The 15,216-nt window shown below is 45.4% G+C and overlaps 1 protein-coding gene across 19 annotated transcripts in view; it reads right to left on the bottom strand.

Annotated features, from left to right (window-relative positions):
• Window positions 1-15,216, bottom strand: part of LOC119457783 (MAP/microtubule affinity-regulating kinase 3) — a 171,240-nt gene that overhangs the window by 24,831 nt on the left and 131,193 nt on the right. For 10 of the 19 annotated variants that reach the window (XM_049670445.1, XM_049670444.1, XM_049670438.1 and 7 more), the window contains 8 exons: window positions 11,668-11,766; window positions 10,637-10,669; window positions 8,815-9,039; window positions 7,878-8,465; window positions 6,035-6,134; window positions 4,666-4,796; window positions 4,372-4,591; window positions 3,237-3,564 (listed from right to left, as the gene is read on the bottom strand). In XM_049670445.1, the coding sequence (XP_049526402.1) occupies window positions 3,237-3,564; window positions 4,372-4,591; window positions 4,666-4,796; window positions 6,035-6,134; window positions 7,878-8,465; window positions 8,815-9,039; window positions 10,637-10,669; window positions 11,668-11,766 (1,724 nt within the window). Of the gene's footprint in view, window positions 1-3,236; window positions 3,565-4,371; window positions 4,592-4,665; window positions 4,797-6,034; window positions 6,135-7,877; window positions 8,466-8,814; window positions 9,040-10,636; window positions 10,670-11,667; window positions 11,767-13,610; window positions 13,621-15,216 lie in introns of those variants that run through there. The other 9 variants (XM_049670454.1, XM_049670443.1, XM_049670442.1 and 6 more) reach the window with 4 other exon arrangements.

Below are 15,216 nucleotides of genomic sequence, written 5' to 3'. Positions count from 1 at the left end.
ATGGCCATGATGAGAAGGAGAAATTAAAATTCTACTTTGCGACACCCGTGATTACCCTGCACAGCGATCTAATTATAAAAGCATGATGCAGAGATTTTGAATATAAGTTAACACACAGTAGAAGCTCATCGTTATGCTCCTAGTCATGCTGTCCTCCATTCTGCCAGTCCCCGCACAACGCCAATAGGTTCTTTGCTTACTTGGCCCTACAATTTCCCAGCCCTCTGCAGCAAATTTTTTCTGTAGTCCTTGAAAAGACTTACTGACGCAGTTCAAATTTATGCCCTTTCACACAATTACAGCAAAGGACACTTCCAGCTTTAATAAATATTGCATATTTCTCAGTTCGTCATCTCTGACAAGGCAAGGCTTTACATTGCAACCACTATGCAGCCGATAACAATGCTTGTCTCAAAATCTGTTCTGCCTCCCCTTCGGACAAAGACAGCAAGGTGTTGATTATGACAGATGAACCTTTGAGCTTGAGTAAATAGCTTGATGAAGTGTACTGTTCTGAACAAAACGTAGTTCATAACAAATCTGTTTTAAATTTAATTTATTTTTTGGGTCGCATGTCAGAAAACAGGAATACATGCCTATCATAAAAACAGTTTTACAGAAAGGCACACCAAAGGCACTTTCATAAAGGGGTTGGGTGAAAAGTCTTTGAACTGGCATGTGAAGCTGGTGTTCAGAAATGGTGAAATGTTGCAGCTCATTACACATTAACTCCCCGACGGCTACATATATTTCCAACCTCTCTGTCTTAAAGCTTTACCAACAGCACACCCAGAATCATAGCTTCTTAATATTGCACCTCTTGTGTACAGGGGACAGGATTCTACTGTACTAGGCAAAATTGTTTCTTTGAGACATTTCTTCGAATCAGCAATAAAGTGTTTTCAATTAAAACCAATCATTCAATGCTGAGAAGCAGTCAAAATGGTGCACCGAAAATTCCATAATGAGCCATCAATCAACCAATCCAGGTGCACCTTCTGGTCAGCACAGAGGTGCCTCAAATCAGCATTAGTGATAAGTGCCGGTAGTTGCATTTGTTGCGTTGGACGCTTCCAGAGTGCCCACATTTTGTGGAAAGCTTCGAACTCAAAACTGTCTCAGCCAGCAGCATGAACTCGTCAATACTGCACGATAAGGTTGTGTTCACAAGCAGAAGAATTACAGTATGGTGGAAGCGATCTCCCTGCTTTGTCAGGATGATAGGTGCAAGAAATGCAGCCTTAATGCATAGCTCGGATGATTGAAACTTAGCTAAATTGCAATAGAATCCTGTCCTTTCTATCACTTTGTCAGCAGTCTTCTCCATAAAGCTACAAGACTTTTCATCCAGCCCTCACAGACTGCACACGCGGCGCACGTATTCACTGACCACTAATGGCACCAACACCAAATGACGTTAAAACACCTGCCCCTCTGACATTGCTGACCAGCAGATCAGCATAGAGGTGACATCTGTCCTTGGGTTGGGCCGTGGTCATTATAACCAAACACAGATCCTCAAGTAAACCCAACAAACAAGTCGATGCAGACCAAGGCCTCGGAAACTACGCATAGCTTCGTGAAACAATGAAGCCACACGAACGGAATTAGGCCAATATTGGCTCGTAACGTGTTCCTCTGTGAGCACTATGCGGGCTCAAGACCTAGTAAGTAATAAAAAGCCTTACGTAATGTACAACACCTCAAGAAATTAATTTAGCAGTTCACAAAAAGACCTTGCAGTGCACCGACTCTCTTGAACAATATATTTTTTTATCACATATCCTTAAAATAACAACAAAGAATAAATGTCCACGTGTTAAAAAGTTTAATCACTTTTGCATAATAAGTTCCTGCAAATGTCAGTTCAGCAATGAGCATATGTTAGTAAGGCAAATTACTTTCTTCAAGGACTACTTAACGTCTATGCAATTAAAGACTGCCTTTAAAAATTTTTACTTCTATAAATTAGGCAATGCTTGAGCAAAACAAGGTTTGTTTGCATAAACTGTGTCATGCAAAAAAAAAAAGCATTGCAAACCAGGCAAATGTGAAACAGTCAAAACAAACAGCGCAGCCAATTAATAGCGAAATGCAAATAAGTATTACCAATGAGTGTGCCTAGTGTTAGTAACGTTAATATGCAGGTTGTTAAATGAGTTTGGGCATTCCAAGACACAGACATGCTCACTTGTACAGTGCGCCTTCAAACTACGGCTGCACAGACGCTTCTGCAGTGTACTGTCCCAACATTAGAGCTCACCAAGACAGCGCCCCTTCGTGCTTCTAGTGTGGCAATCGTGTACCTGATAAATCCGGAAGCAAAAACTAAGCTGCAGTGGTCAATCACATTATAATACACAACGTGTGCTTAGTTCTATCCAGAATTACTGCCTTAGGCACCCCTGCTACAATTCTTAATTGTAATTTGGAAGAGATGATCATACTTGGAAACAACATTCTTTACTGTGAGGGGAAAGAAAAAAAAAAGGGGGGTGGGGGACACAAGAAGTTACTGCTCTGGGCTCTTTTGTTCCGTAATGCCACTAAGCCACAGCACCTTCAGTGGCAGCCAAAATGATGTTCCTATTGCATAGCACGCCCCCCCCCCCCCCCCTTTCTTGCACATTAAATGATCCACATCAACACGCAGCGAGTGCGTTCAAATACGTTCAACAAAAGCAGGCTGAGTTAATGCTATGGGTCAAGACCACGTGGATGAGGTGCTTTTGCTGACTTGAGAGCTGCACTAGGTTCAGCTCAAAGAGCGTTAAAAATTGCGATGCTGGCAGAAACAGACTCCTAAAGCTATCCTGAAAAATATGAGCTACTCCAAGTTTCTATGGTAGATGGTTAAAAAATGTAGTGTGCAGAGGAGACGCTCACTCAAATTACAGTGGAACCTCGTCGATACGCTTCTGCATAATACATACTTTGGGATAATACGTTCCTTTTTCTTTCCCAATAACACGACTTGGTTGGATAATTTGTTGGATGATACGATTTTCGAATGATATGCTTTATTTTCCAGTTCCAGTGAAGATTGTATCAACGAGATTCCACAGTACATTGTGTGGAACGCTTTGCCTTTCCTCTGCAAGGGGTGAAGTTCCTGCAAGCCCGGCAGGACATAATCTGCTCTTACATAGCACTCGGCTCGACCTGCTAATGTCGGGTTGAGTTGAGCTATCATCAGACAAACTCAAACGCGTGGATAGAAGCTGATCTCGGCTCACCTGGCAGGTGCGTCGATGGTGGCAGGGCTTCCGGCCTTGGCCTCGGCGTAGTTGTAGGTGTTGCGCCGGGGTATGCCGCTCAAGTTCGCCTTGATGTAGTTGGGCGCCGAGTTGGGGGCCTTGCGCACGGCTACCGCCGCCGCTGCCTTGGAGGGACTGCTCGTCGCGTTGGTGGCCGAGGAGGCCAACGGCGCTGTGGTGCCACCCGAGCCCGCTTTTTTTAGGGCCGTCTTGGGGGCTGCCCGGGGAGAGCCGGGGCTCTCCCGGGGCACGTCCACCGTGTTCTGCCGCTTGTAAGCCGCTCCCCCTCCTGCGGCCGCCGGGGTGCCTGCGCCCAGGGCGCAGAACACCGGCAATCAGAGAACGCTGTCCACCCGCTGAACATAGAGTGGTCGCCTTCAAAGGGAGTGTAGCCGATTGGGCGAGTTGGTTCATCTTAACTTCATGTAAGCAAAGAGCTGTAACCAGCTGTTCGAAGAGACTATTGAAGTGGAACTGATAGCTAGGCTCGTTGAACTTTGTGTTTCGAAACCACCGATCATGCTATCAGGAAAAGAACTCGAATTTTTAAGCACATGAAATGTGAATGAAGTGATGAGCATGCACTGGTGAATCTGTACATGCAGCCGAGTTTACATCACCAAAGGCATCAGTTGAAAGTAAACATAACATGCAACCTTGTGTCTCTCTCTCTCTTCTGTCCGTGTTTATTGTGTGCTATGTATCGTGCACTACTTAGTATGTTACAAACTCGGAGAGGCCTTAACACTCTGAGCAAACTGAATGATATTTCAGGATGGTATGCATTTGGGCTGGTTGGTAGGCAACTATATGTGATGTGTAAAATGGGCAAACGTAATTGGCCGGCGCATCTGTACAAATTCTATGCAATTCTTTTTTCATGGCTTCAATTAGCAATTTCACTTTTCAAATCAATGTACACGATTACATGGCATTAGGATGAAAGCTGCCAGAAACAGCAACTTGACTAGTCCTAATCGGCTGGTGGAGTGTTTACCACTGAATTCTTTGGGTGTCAGTGACCATAATGGTAGCAGCGACTCCTCTCCTGGCAGACTGCGCCAGTTTTTTGTAGGCGACACCAAGCGGGGAGTGAGAGAGGAAAACTACTAACCGGCGCTGGGGGTTGCCGCCTGGGTGGTAGCCCCCGATTCGGTGGCGCCGTGGCTGAGCCTGCGGTGCGGCTTGTTGGCCGTGGCCGAGGCACTGCGCTGCACCTTGACGTGGGAGGGGGACTGGTTGGGCGCCGAGGGCACGGCTGCCGCTTCCACACCGCTGGGCCTCAATGTCCGAAGGGATAAGCTGGAACTAGACCTCGAATCGCAGCTTTCATTCTGCATAGAGACAGCCTCGGTCAAGCACCACACGTCAGTGCAGTGCAGAAAGAAGAGGGAGAGAGACTGGTCACCTCAGTGGTCCGCTTTCCTAGCAACAGGTAGTTGGCCATAATGTCGTCATATTTCCTGTTGCGTAGGGAATCCTCTATCTCATCCCGGCTGTATCCCATCGACATCAGGATCTCTGCGCGGGAAGACAGAGCTGCCGTTGCCCAAGGGGGCGTTCGAGGGGCAGTTGATGGCAGCAGCATGGCCAGAGGAGGGGGAGGAGGTCAGGAAGAGAGTGAGGGGGAAGCCACAGGTTAGTACAGTAGCAGTCCCACAAGGGGGGTGGGGAGGGGGGACCCCAAGGCGAGGCAAGGGACACACACACACACACATCACAACTGGTGCAAAAGGGACAAGAGTTAACTCGGTCACGAAAAAGCAGGCGAGGGAATGGGAATCGTGCCACTCAAGCATTAGAATAAGCTGTAAAAGTGACGGGCAACAAAATCTATTTCAACGCACTCACAGATCCTGGAGCAGTTCTAACGTCTACTGCACTCTGACGTTTCCTTTAGGTGAGTGCAAGCCACTCAAGCTGGCAGTGATCCGTCATGAACCATTTTCAGCTATTGCAGGTGGACGCACTATAGTAGCACAAATTCAAACACGGACAATTCTGAAACTATTGCAATGGGCCCTCTCGTTTCCTCGTTCACTTGCATTTGTAACAGTGTAAGCTTAATTCAGATTGCAAAATAAACTTGGGACTACTCCAAGCTTAGAAATCGGTTACAAAGCAATTATGTGCTGCACTTCCATGTAATTAGGCATAACAGGCATTCTGATCGGCTATTTCCTGTTCCCGTTTCAATTTATGCTGATGGTTCATTGAGGCACGCTGGTATGACAACAGTTTCAAGTGCTGCTGCCAGTAGTTTTTCCTTACAAGTAGAGTTACATATCTAATCATTGATTGCTGCCATTACAATTACAGGCTGTGCACACTAGGATTTGGAGACCAGTCAGGACAGAAAGATTGACACACAAGGTAGTTGGGCACTGTGCTAATGATTCAATGTTGGTAGCACAACGACATGGGATTAAACGGAGAGCAGACAGGACTTCAACAAGTTAAACAGACTAGCAATGCGCAGGAAATAGTATACAGTTGAACCTCCGTATGACGAAGTTGTACTTGCAGCGAAGAACTTCGTTATGTCACGAATTTCGTTGTTTCGAGGCTTCATTAATTAAATGGAACTAAGATTGGGAAATAAGAATCTACATCGCGAATTCCGTTAAATCGAGGTTTCACTAATCCAGTTCACAGGAAGCCTTCCAAGCAATCGCACACTGAACACCAGCAGCACAAACAAATGCTCCCAAGGATGGGGTTGTTAGTAGCTGCAGGCTGCATAAGCAAAAGCTGTAGAATACAAGACAACACCTTACCTATCCTTTTGGAGTCCCCTAAGTCAGTCTCAGGCTCCAAGTAAGGTTTTAGCTCATCGTCTTCGTAGCCTATGTTCATCCACTTGTCTTTCATTATCACCTGTTGAAATGACAGCACACACATTAATGGCAGATAGCATGAAGAGCCCAAGCGTGAAGAACACAAGGAACACATGACAGAGTACTCAAAAGTTTCGAAGCCACAGTTTTAAAGTGTCTGGATCTGTTGTCAAGTTGCATACCAAGGATGCATCATGGTTTCAACACACAAGCAAAAGAATAAGCAAAATGCAGAGCAGAAAACAACTAGCGCTTCTTGTGCTGAACGACTGACTGCCTCTTGTGCTTTTATGCTGAAAAGACGCTGCATCCTCAAACAACACATCAACAAGCAGCTTGTCATGGTTAACACTTCATACAGAGCCTCCTGTGAGAATTTTATTTCTCCAAAGCTGCATGGATTGGCACAAAGCAGCAACCCTAACCTTCCTGTGCTTCATGCATAAGCAGTGCTTCAGAGGTTTTATGACAGACCTCATCCCTTCCACACAGCGTCTTCGAAACTTTTGGTAAAGACCACACAAAGTTTCTTGCAGCCAGAACTAGTTAGAGGATGATTCTCACAAGTACCACGCAAAAACCTAACAAAATGTACTGCAAAACAAGGCCAGGAAACGCTTTCGACATCGATGTGAAGATGTTGTGGAAACTGCTGCTTGAGTGTTTTATCACAACAGAAGACTTGCTCCTTATTCCACTGTTCTGCTCCATTGCAAGCGACCACTACACAGATGTACGAAAATTTAAACTGCAAATTCATCAACTCACATCACTGTAGCAAATCACATCATTGATGTGCTGCGAATGACGAACACAAAAGACGTGAGAAGACATGACTGGCATGTACAGCTGCCCAATTCCTTAACGATATAAGCTTCACGCACCTTGCAGTAGAGCAGGTGGAACGGCCTAGTAAAGAACACTGCGACTCGCATGCGCGTATCCTTACACATTTTGCCGTTTGTGCAGTATTATTAAAGAATTTAGCGGCTGTACATCCCATTAGAGGGGGAAAAAAAAGAAGAAAAGAAAACAAAGCAAGGCCAGCTCGCATTATCAGTTTTGAAACAGGCTGTATGCGTGCATGATCTAATTCATCAACTACTATTTTACATTGTCTTACATTGCAAATTCACATTGCAGTATCAGTACAGTGGTGCTTTAAAAACTTGCCACCCATCAACAAGCCCTGCTTGATTACTTTAAACCCCAAGTCTGAAATGAAAGAGATATAGGGGTAAAAAAAAAATCCCCTGACCACTATATCTTTAACCTTTTAACGCTCAAGCCAGAAATGTACTCATCCTACCAGTATTTACTAACATTGCCAAGCATGGATCCTACTCAGTCATGGCAAACGTTTGCTTGCTTCGCTCGCAGTAATAAGTCATGCTTGAAGCCACATTTCGCCAGTAACCGCTATCTTGGGGCACTCACTGAGTAGGTTGCATTTGTTTTGCTGTCAGAATGTAGACAACATTACTTCAGACCATTTACGCACTTTGAGAAAAACTCTCCACGGACGGCTTACTCCGTTTCCATTGAACACAAGAAATAAACCCGACAGCTATCTTTCTTATAACAAAAATAGTATGTGCCGACATTGCAAAGTAAGAAAATTTTGGCAAAATTCTTGCACATTATCGAGAAAGAACTTGGGAATTAAAAGTTAACAGGCTATTTTTTAACGCAGTCTCACACTCCAACAACAAAACTATGCTTTCAGCATAACACACAACATGACAGGTAGACACCGGGAGGGCAGCAAAGCAAGCAAGCGCACCTCAAGCGTGGCTCGCTTGGCTGGGTTGAGGACAAGGAACTTCTTGAGGAGGTTCTCGCAGTCAGTGGACATGTAGAAGGGGATTCGGTACTTCCCCCGCAGCACCCGCTCGCGCAGTTCCTTCAGGTTGGCCCCGTCAAAGGGCAACGACCCGCTCACCAGCGTGTACAGGATGACACCCAGGCTCCAAACATCCACCTCGGGCCCATCGTACTTCTTGCCCTGGAAGAGCTCTGGTGCAGCATACGGCGGGCTGCCGCAGAACGTGTCCAGCTTCATGCCAGGCACAAACTCATTGCTGAAGCCAAAGTCGGCGATCTTGATGTTCATCTCGCCGTCCAGAAGCAGGTTCTCGGCCTTGAGGTCGCGGTGGATGATTCGCTTTTGGTGGCAGTACTGGACGGCCGACACAATCTGGCGAAACTTGGCGCGCGCCTCCTTCTCCTTCATGCGGCCATGGGCCACGAGGTAGTCAAAGACCTCGCCGCCGCTGGCGTACTCCATGACCAGATAGAGCGTCTTCTCCGTCTCGATCACCTGGTACAGCTTGACTATGTTTGGGTGGTCGAGCATCTTCATGATGCGAACCTACAGGTAACGTAGGAGATCTGTTAGAGACGATGCACCACACAAAACTCAAATACGGGCCACTTAGATAATCGGTTCAAACATTCAAATACTTGCCCAACATGTGCATGCAGTTAGCGTAAGGAGCACAATGAGAAACATTCCATGCAAGAAGTTTGCCACTTAACAGCATCAGAACCTATCAGTTTTGTGTCAACTGCTTTGTGAAACTTCCCCCGAAACACATGCCTCGGCAAAGGCAGAAGTAAAACCAGTTATTTGTTCACTGGTTAGCCTGCTGCTTTCTTTAAAGCACTCAGCAGCTGTTTAAATTGCCAGTACAATGGGAAAACCGCTTCCAAAAGCTCACCTCTCGGAAAAGTTTCTGCAGACTTGACGGGTTCAGCTGGGTTTTGTCGATGATCTTGATGGCCACCTCTTTACCCGTGGGCACATGCTTGGCCAGCTTGACCTTGGCAAAGTTTCCCTTGCCAATAGTCTTGAGCAGTCGGTAGCGGCCAATGTGCGGCTCCTCGGAGGTGCGGCTGCGCGGCGCCGACGTCGTGCGTGGCGCAAGCACCGACACCTCCTCTCCCTAGACACAGGGAGGTGTGGACATGTCAATCGAGGCACTACACATCACAGCTCTTGAGTACTACAGTTATACTTGACAAAACAGCGCTGAACAGACGACGACAAAAAAAAATGGAGGTACACGCACGAGCGATGCACCTTCCTTTCTGGTACACCGCCGTTATAGCGCCGTTTTGTCGAGTATGACTGTTTCCCAAATAACGAACATTTCCCAGGTTCCTAAGATAAAATGTGCATTGCATTGTTTCTCCACTAACCACTAAACCACCCACCCTGACTACAACAGCTTCAGCAAGCATTATGCACCTTGGGAACTTATGCTAGAGCACAGCATGCAGTTGTATTTTAATTTACTATAGAAAGCAAAGCATCGATCCACAAATAACCTCTGCAAGGCTTTATAAAAGGTGAACTAGAAATGTGCTTTAAGTACCAGTGCCACAAAAATGTGCAGGTGTCAGCTATGCAAGCCTACCATGCATGAGGAGGAGAAACTACCAACAGAAGAAACACCCTAAGCCTAAAGGATAGCAGTCAAGCTATCAAACATTCACCGTCATCACTTTCATGTTTGCGCTGATGCCGGCATAAGCCAGCCAATTTTAACAGCCTATAAGCTTACCTATATTAGAGCGAGGTGTGCCAAATAGAGTCGGTGGCTATTTATCATGTCAGTATGCTAAAACTAGTCAAGATGACCAAGATAAGTTGGGGGGGGGGGGGGGGGGACTATACGCCCAATTCCTGTTGACAAGTGCCAATCTGACGACCCCTTGACAACTGAAAACAGTCACGAAAACGGACCACTGTCATTTATAACCCCCATTGTAACAGGAAAGTGCTCTTTGTCGATCGTGATAATATTTCCAAAAGCAATGAAGATGCAAGTGCTAAAGTAAGCAAGCGGCAATGCAAAGCCGAGACAAGCATCTATGTACCCAAAGCTTACCCGCAGCCTTCCAATGACAGCATGCTAAGTGTTCTATTAAATAGTGACCACTCCATTCACCAAACCTCTGTCCAAGAAAAAGTGTCATTTTTTTGCATCTCCACCCATCCATACAGACATTACATCATTCTTAGAACAGAGCATTTATTGAAGAGAAGCTTGCACCCTTTTCCCTACTTCTCCTATTTGTATGCCTTGTAGCTGGATGCTGGGTTTACAGACCCGTTCACCAGCAGCATGTGCGTCATCAAGCACTTTCTTTTTATGGCCGATGTTGCCCAGCTCACCCTTGGGTGCCCACACGAACTGCACTCAAACAGTAACATCAGCCAGTGCTGAATTCCCACGAGCTCCCACTTGATATTACTAGACTGTGTAGACTACTCACCGAAAAATACAAGGACCCTATAGTGGAGCAAACGAAAGCTTGACAACGCTCAAAAGCCACTTTCATCACCCAAGTCAGAACCGAAGCAACAGCATGACAGCCTACAGCCACTACAGCATGCGCGCATTGTAGTGTATGCCAACCACTCAGCCTCCCACGCAAGCACGATTTCCAGCCTCTACAAATGCAAGACAAAACACTACCAACACCGCAAACCACGATCACCACCACCTTAATTAGAGCTTCAATGAACGCACTCACCGTAGGAAGTTTAGGAGACTTAAAAATTGGGCCCTGAAAACAACAGTAGTGGTTAGTCAGCAGGCCGCGCCTCGTGTGGTTAGTTAGCAGTGTTATGTGAATAAGTCAATTCCAAAAAGGCTTTGCACGAGAAGGGGTAGCTGCCCTCAAAAGGAAGTCCGATAAGCTCTATCCAAGAAAAGGGAAATCATTTAAGAAACTACCCAATCTTGAAGTGATGGCGAGGCAGTGTGAACGGCTTGTCCACTTTGTGGCAACCGCCAGCATGCTGTTAGGACCCCACAATCAATAACTAGGTGGTCCAACAAAAAGGCATACTAGAAGTTTACTCCTACGGCGCTAACAAAATTAAGTTATATTTTACATGTAATCAAATGTTATCGCAAGACTATCGCTCTACTACCGAAGTTACTGCCCCTGCTTACTATCGTGTGCAAATATACAGCCACCATGGTATACCTAGCACGTGTGCAATAGACAGCTGGTTGGTAGCAACTGCAGTAACTGATTGGCAATGCCATACGGAAATGATTTACTGATACTGAAGACCGCAATAACTAGTCATTAAAATCAATCCCACTGATGCATGCTGTTGATGCATTCGGTATTAAAATTTCTTTGTAATAAAAAGTTAGCGTAAGCTAACACACTATGTTTAGTTGCAGGAACTCTCGTCTACGTATCGCGGACTATGTTCTACCAAATTGGTGTCCTAATTGGTGTAACCGCCAGTGGCAGTATTTTTCATTATTACCCGTCATGACTGTAACACACAAACAAAGCACATACAGGACATCTTATAAGAACACTAAATGAGAAATTTTCACTCGCACAAGTTCTCAGAAAATAAACATCTTTCGTGTTTTCCATGCAGAGAAGAAATCAGCTGAAATGGAAACGGAGGGAAACGCTTCAGCCTGCTCAGCCTGGCTATGCTTCTGCATGAAGTTAGCGTGCAAAAGTTGCAGAAGAAAATGGCCTTGAGAATCGACGCATTGCCGCAGCAGCGGCCTGTCCGAAGAGTAGCTTACCTGGTCGGTCGTGACCGACTCATGGACGGTCTGCAGAGGTGTCCGCACACTGGACATGGCGACTGTGAGAGGGCGCAACTTTACTGTGCCTCTGTGAGCCTGCGCACACAAGAAAAGACACGGAATGGGCTATGAGCAAGGCGTCGTACAACACAGAATCGCTTTTTGCAGTTCGTTTGACAACTTAGTTTCACACGTATCTGGATGACCTCTGAATGAACAGTCATAGCGTAAATATACCATATACTCTATGCACAGTATGAGGAGCTGCAAAGTAGATGTCAACACTGCTGAAGTCAAGAGGATCCTGCACATTCAAGATCCTTGTGAAGATTTCCATGAGTTTTTTTCCAAGTCTGAAAGAAGCCCGCAAATGCAAGCAAAAAGTGCCACGCAACTAGTCGCGCGGTACTTTATGTTTTGCGAGCTTTCTTCAACGCTTGGAAAAGCATTAAAGCCTACAAATTTCTGATTGACAATTTTGCTCCGATTATAATATTTAAGAAGTTAGTTATTAATAACTAGTTATGTAATTAGGCAAAATATAAAAACATAGTCTGTCTTGCTTCAAGCTACGACAAACAACATTGCCTTGGTTCTGTCCAGCCACGTGGGACACCCTGTAGATGTACTTGTCATTGCTGCAAATGGTACAGACGCCTTCGTTCCCAATCTGCCAAAAGGCGCAAGAAGTGCTAGATTTTAGAAATGTGGTCCTTGAGCGCCTACGAAGTGATACCTTCATGTAGTAAAACAAAAAAAGAGCCAAATATTTATGGATTTTAAACACCGGCACTGCAGCTGTCTATGTAGTAAAAGAAAAATTAAATGAATGTGCCGAGTTCATCCAAATCGCTTTGAAAACAGGATTATTGGCGTTGAGAAGAGAAGCAGAGCTTCTCAAAAGTGATATTAACCAAGATCACATTGACGAGCTGAGCTCGTCCAAAACACTTAAGGGATTGAAGCTGATACTTGAAGCTAGAGAGGAGACTGCACTTCAGCAAAGGAGTGTATCACCTTCAGCACAAGAACGTGGAAATCACAAGTAACACTAGCCGGGCACGGCTCATAATGCAAGTGAAATAAAATCTAGCAAAATGAATCGGGCCACACAATAGGCCTGGAAGTAGGTGCATAGTCAACCTGCCAGGAAATGGATGCCTTGCTACTACTCCCAACTCCACTTAAAAGAACAACAATGCAGTGGACATAAATATAGGCTGATAATGATGTCTTGTAATGAGCTAGTTGGTTTTGGGACAAGGTGGATCCCTGCACTGGAAAGCGATACTATCCATTGCACTGCCTCGCAGCGCTGTATTCCACCATGTAAAAAAAAACAATGCGACAACCGGCAAAGCAACTAAGACAAAAATTTACAACCTTTCTACATGGTGTCTGCTATTGCCATCCATAACATCAAAACGAATATGTGACTGTGAAGCCGACAATTTGCAAACAATGCTACTACCTTGTTATATGTATGTAAATCACAAGCCTATATTATCACTGCCAGTGACAGCTAGTTCCATGCTTCCATAATGGTTATGTTCGAAACAAGACAGAGTTAGATCACATTTAAGTTCACTACATGCGATGTTCACCATTATCAAACCTTTCCAGTGGTGAATATGTGGTTTTATTAACAGCAGTAAAAAAAAGTAGTAACCCTGTTTCACACTTCACAATAATATACGCACATATTTATATTGTTTACATCGAACGGAGTAAATAGCAGCCTTTGTCAAATCCTATGCCATAAGACATTCTTTAACCCGATCAAGAAGTTGCCCAGATGGACCACATAATGAACTACCAGACATTTACAATGAATTTCGCAGTACAAGATTGTGTTATAATACCAATATGGTTGAGATAATCTGCGAAATAATGCCCGTGTACATCGAGATATGTTAACACGGCAGAGAATTAATACGTACATTGCAAATTCTTTGGTTCTTGAAACTGTGTGCAAGGAAAATTAGCAGAAACTTATTTCCTAGACTGCCACAAATAAATCAACTAGTCTTCCCCCCCCTGCACACACACACAGACCGCCGGCAATGCTAATACCTTCAACAGAGAGCCCACCCACCTAAACACGCAATCATCACTCCCAGGAACAAGGTGAATGAAAACTTGGAACTACTCCTTCGCCGCTGCTCTTACTACAAAGGACAGCCAATTGTGCCCAGCAGTACTGCCACATCTGATACCCGTCACGCACTGACCTTTTCTTGGCAACGCTTGCCCCTGTGTTAGGCTTAACCAGCGAAAAAAAAGAAAGCAGGTGGAAAAGGGAAACAAAAATATGTGCGCACAAATTTCGAGTGTCAAAAGCCCTGGCTTCACCAACTTTCGCGCGAAATGCAAGGCAGTTCAAGGAACGCGCAAGGCCTGCCGTGGCATTCATCTCCCCAAGTCTCTGCCAGACCACCAGGAGCCGCGCTTTATTTATAGACTCGCTGCCGTTGCGGAAGGGCCACGGCCAGTGGAACGGCGGTGGCTGCAAATGTTGGCCCAGTCACCTTGGTGCTCGATGGCCCGATTCACTCGCCGAGACTCTCCCGAGATGCTAACAAGCAGACACTGTAGAAGTTTGCTGTTAAAACTTTAAAAAAAATTAATAAGGTTGATGGCTGGGCTAATTGTTACAAGTGCATTGGGTAAATACAAACGCTGACTTAGTTTATTTGAAAATGCAAAAAAAAAAAAAAAAAAACCTTACATACTGTATATACAGCCTTTACTTTTCAGGCACGAAATACACCTATTTATGCTCCACATGTAATGCAAGAATGTGAATATGCTGTTGTATAAGTGCACTTATATCTTTGTAGCCGTGACAATAATATCACACCCTGGCTGCATACTAATTAGGTTTTTTGTCTTCCAATAAACTCAGTTGCAAGTCTGCACTCCTCTGTTCCCTTTCTTACATTGTGTACCGTTTTGCTGAGCAGTTCACTTTTTTTAGATGCGAAGCATCTTATGGTGGGGCTATGTCACTCCCTCCCTCCCTCCGCCGTGCGGCGTCCACACCCCTACTGTGCATGTGCATCCTCCTCCTCCTCGGCATTCCTCCTCTCCTCTCAGACGCTCCTCTCCGGATTGTGCAACGAATGGCAACACCTGCGGCTCCACGCGCGATAACGCGAAGCAGCTTAGGTTAGAGGCGCGAAGGTAGGCGCCCCAGAGGCACCGGCAACAGTCACCAATGCCGCGCGCGTTCGGTGCAAATGCGGGCAAAACGCCGACAGCTGGTGCTGCTGTTGCTAGTGCTGCTGCATGTCCAAGTTTATACAGCTGATAAAACTACCTTAAGTCGACCCCATGGCTGCTTCGCATACTGGTACTCAGGGTTCCCCTACGGGAAGATGGTGTAATGTTTTTTTTTTTTGTTTTTTTTTTAATGTTCATCTGAGAACCACAGCATGCAGGTAAAAGCAAGTCTCCTGCTATGTTCATAGCCTTAAGGGCCAGTAAAGAGGAACACAAACTGTTTTGACTGATGGCACATTCATTCAAAAATCTACTTTTCTTGAC

This window comes from Dermacentor silvarum, chromosome 7 (genome assembly GCF_013339745.2).
Source record: "Dermacentor silvarum isolate Dsil-2018 chromosome 7, BIME_Dsil_1.4, whole genome shotgun sequence".
NCBI lineage: Eukaryota > Metazoa > Arthropoda > Arachnida > Ixodida > Ixodidae > Dermacentor > Dermacentor silvarum.
The sequence above is the reverse complement of the archived record's forward strand: the minus strand, read 5'-3'. Positions and strand labels throughout refer to the sequence as shown.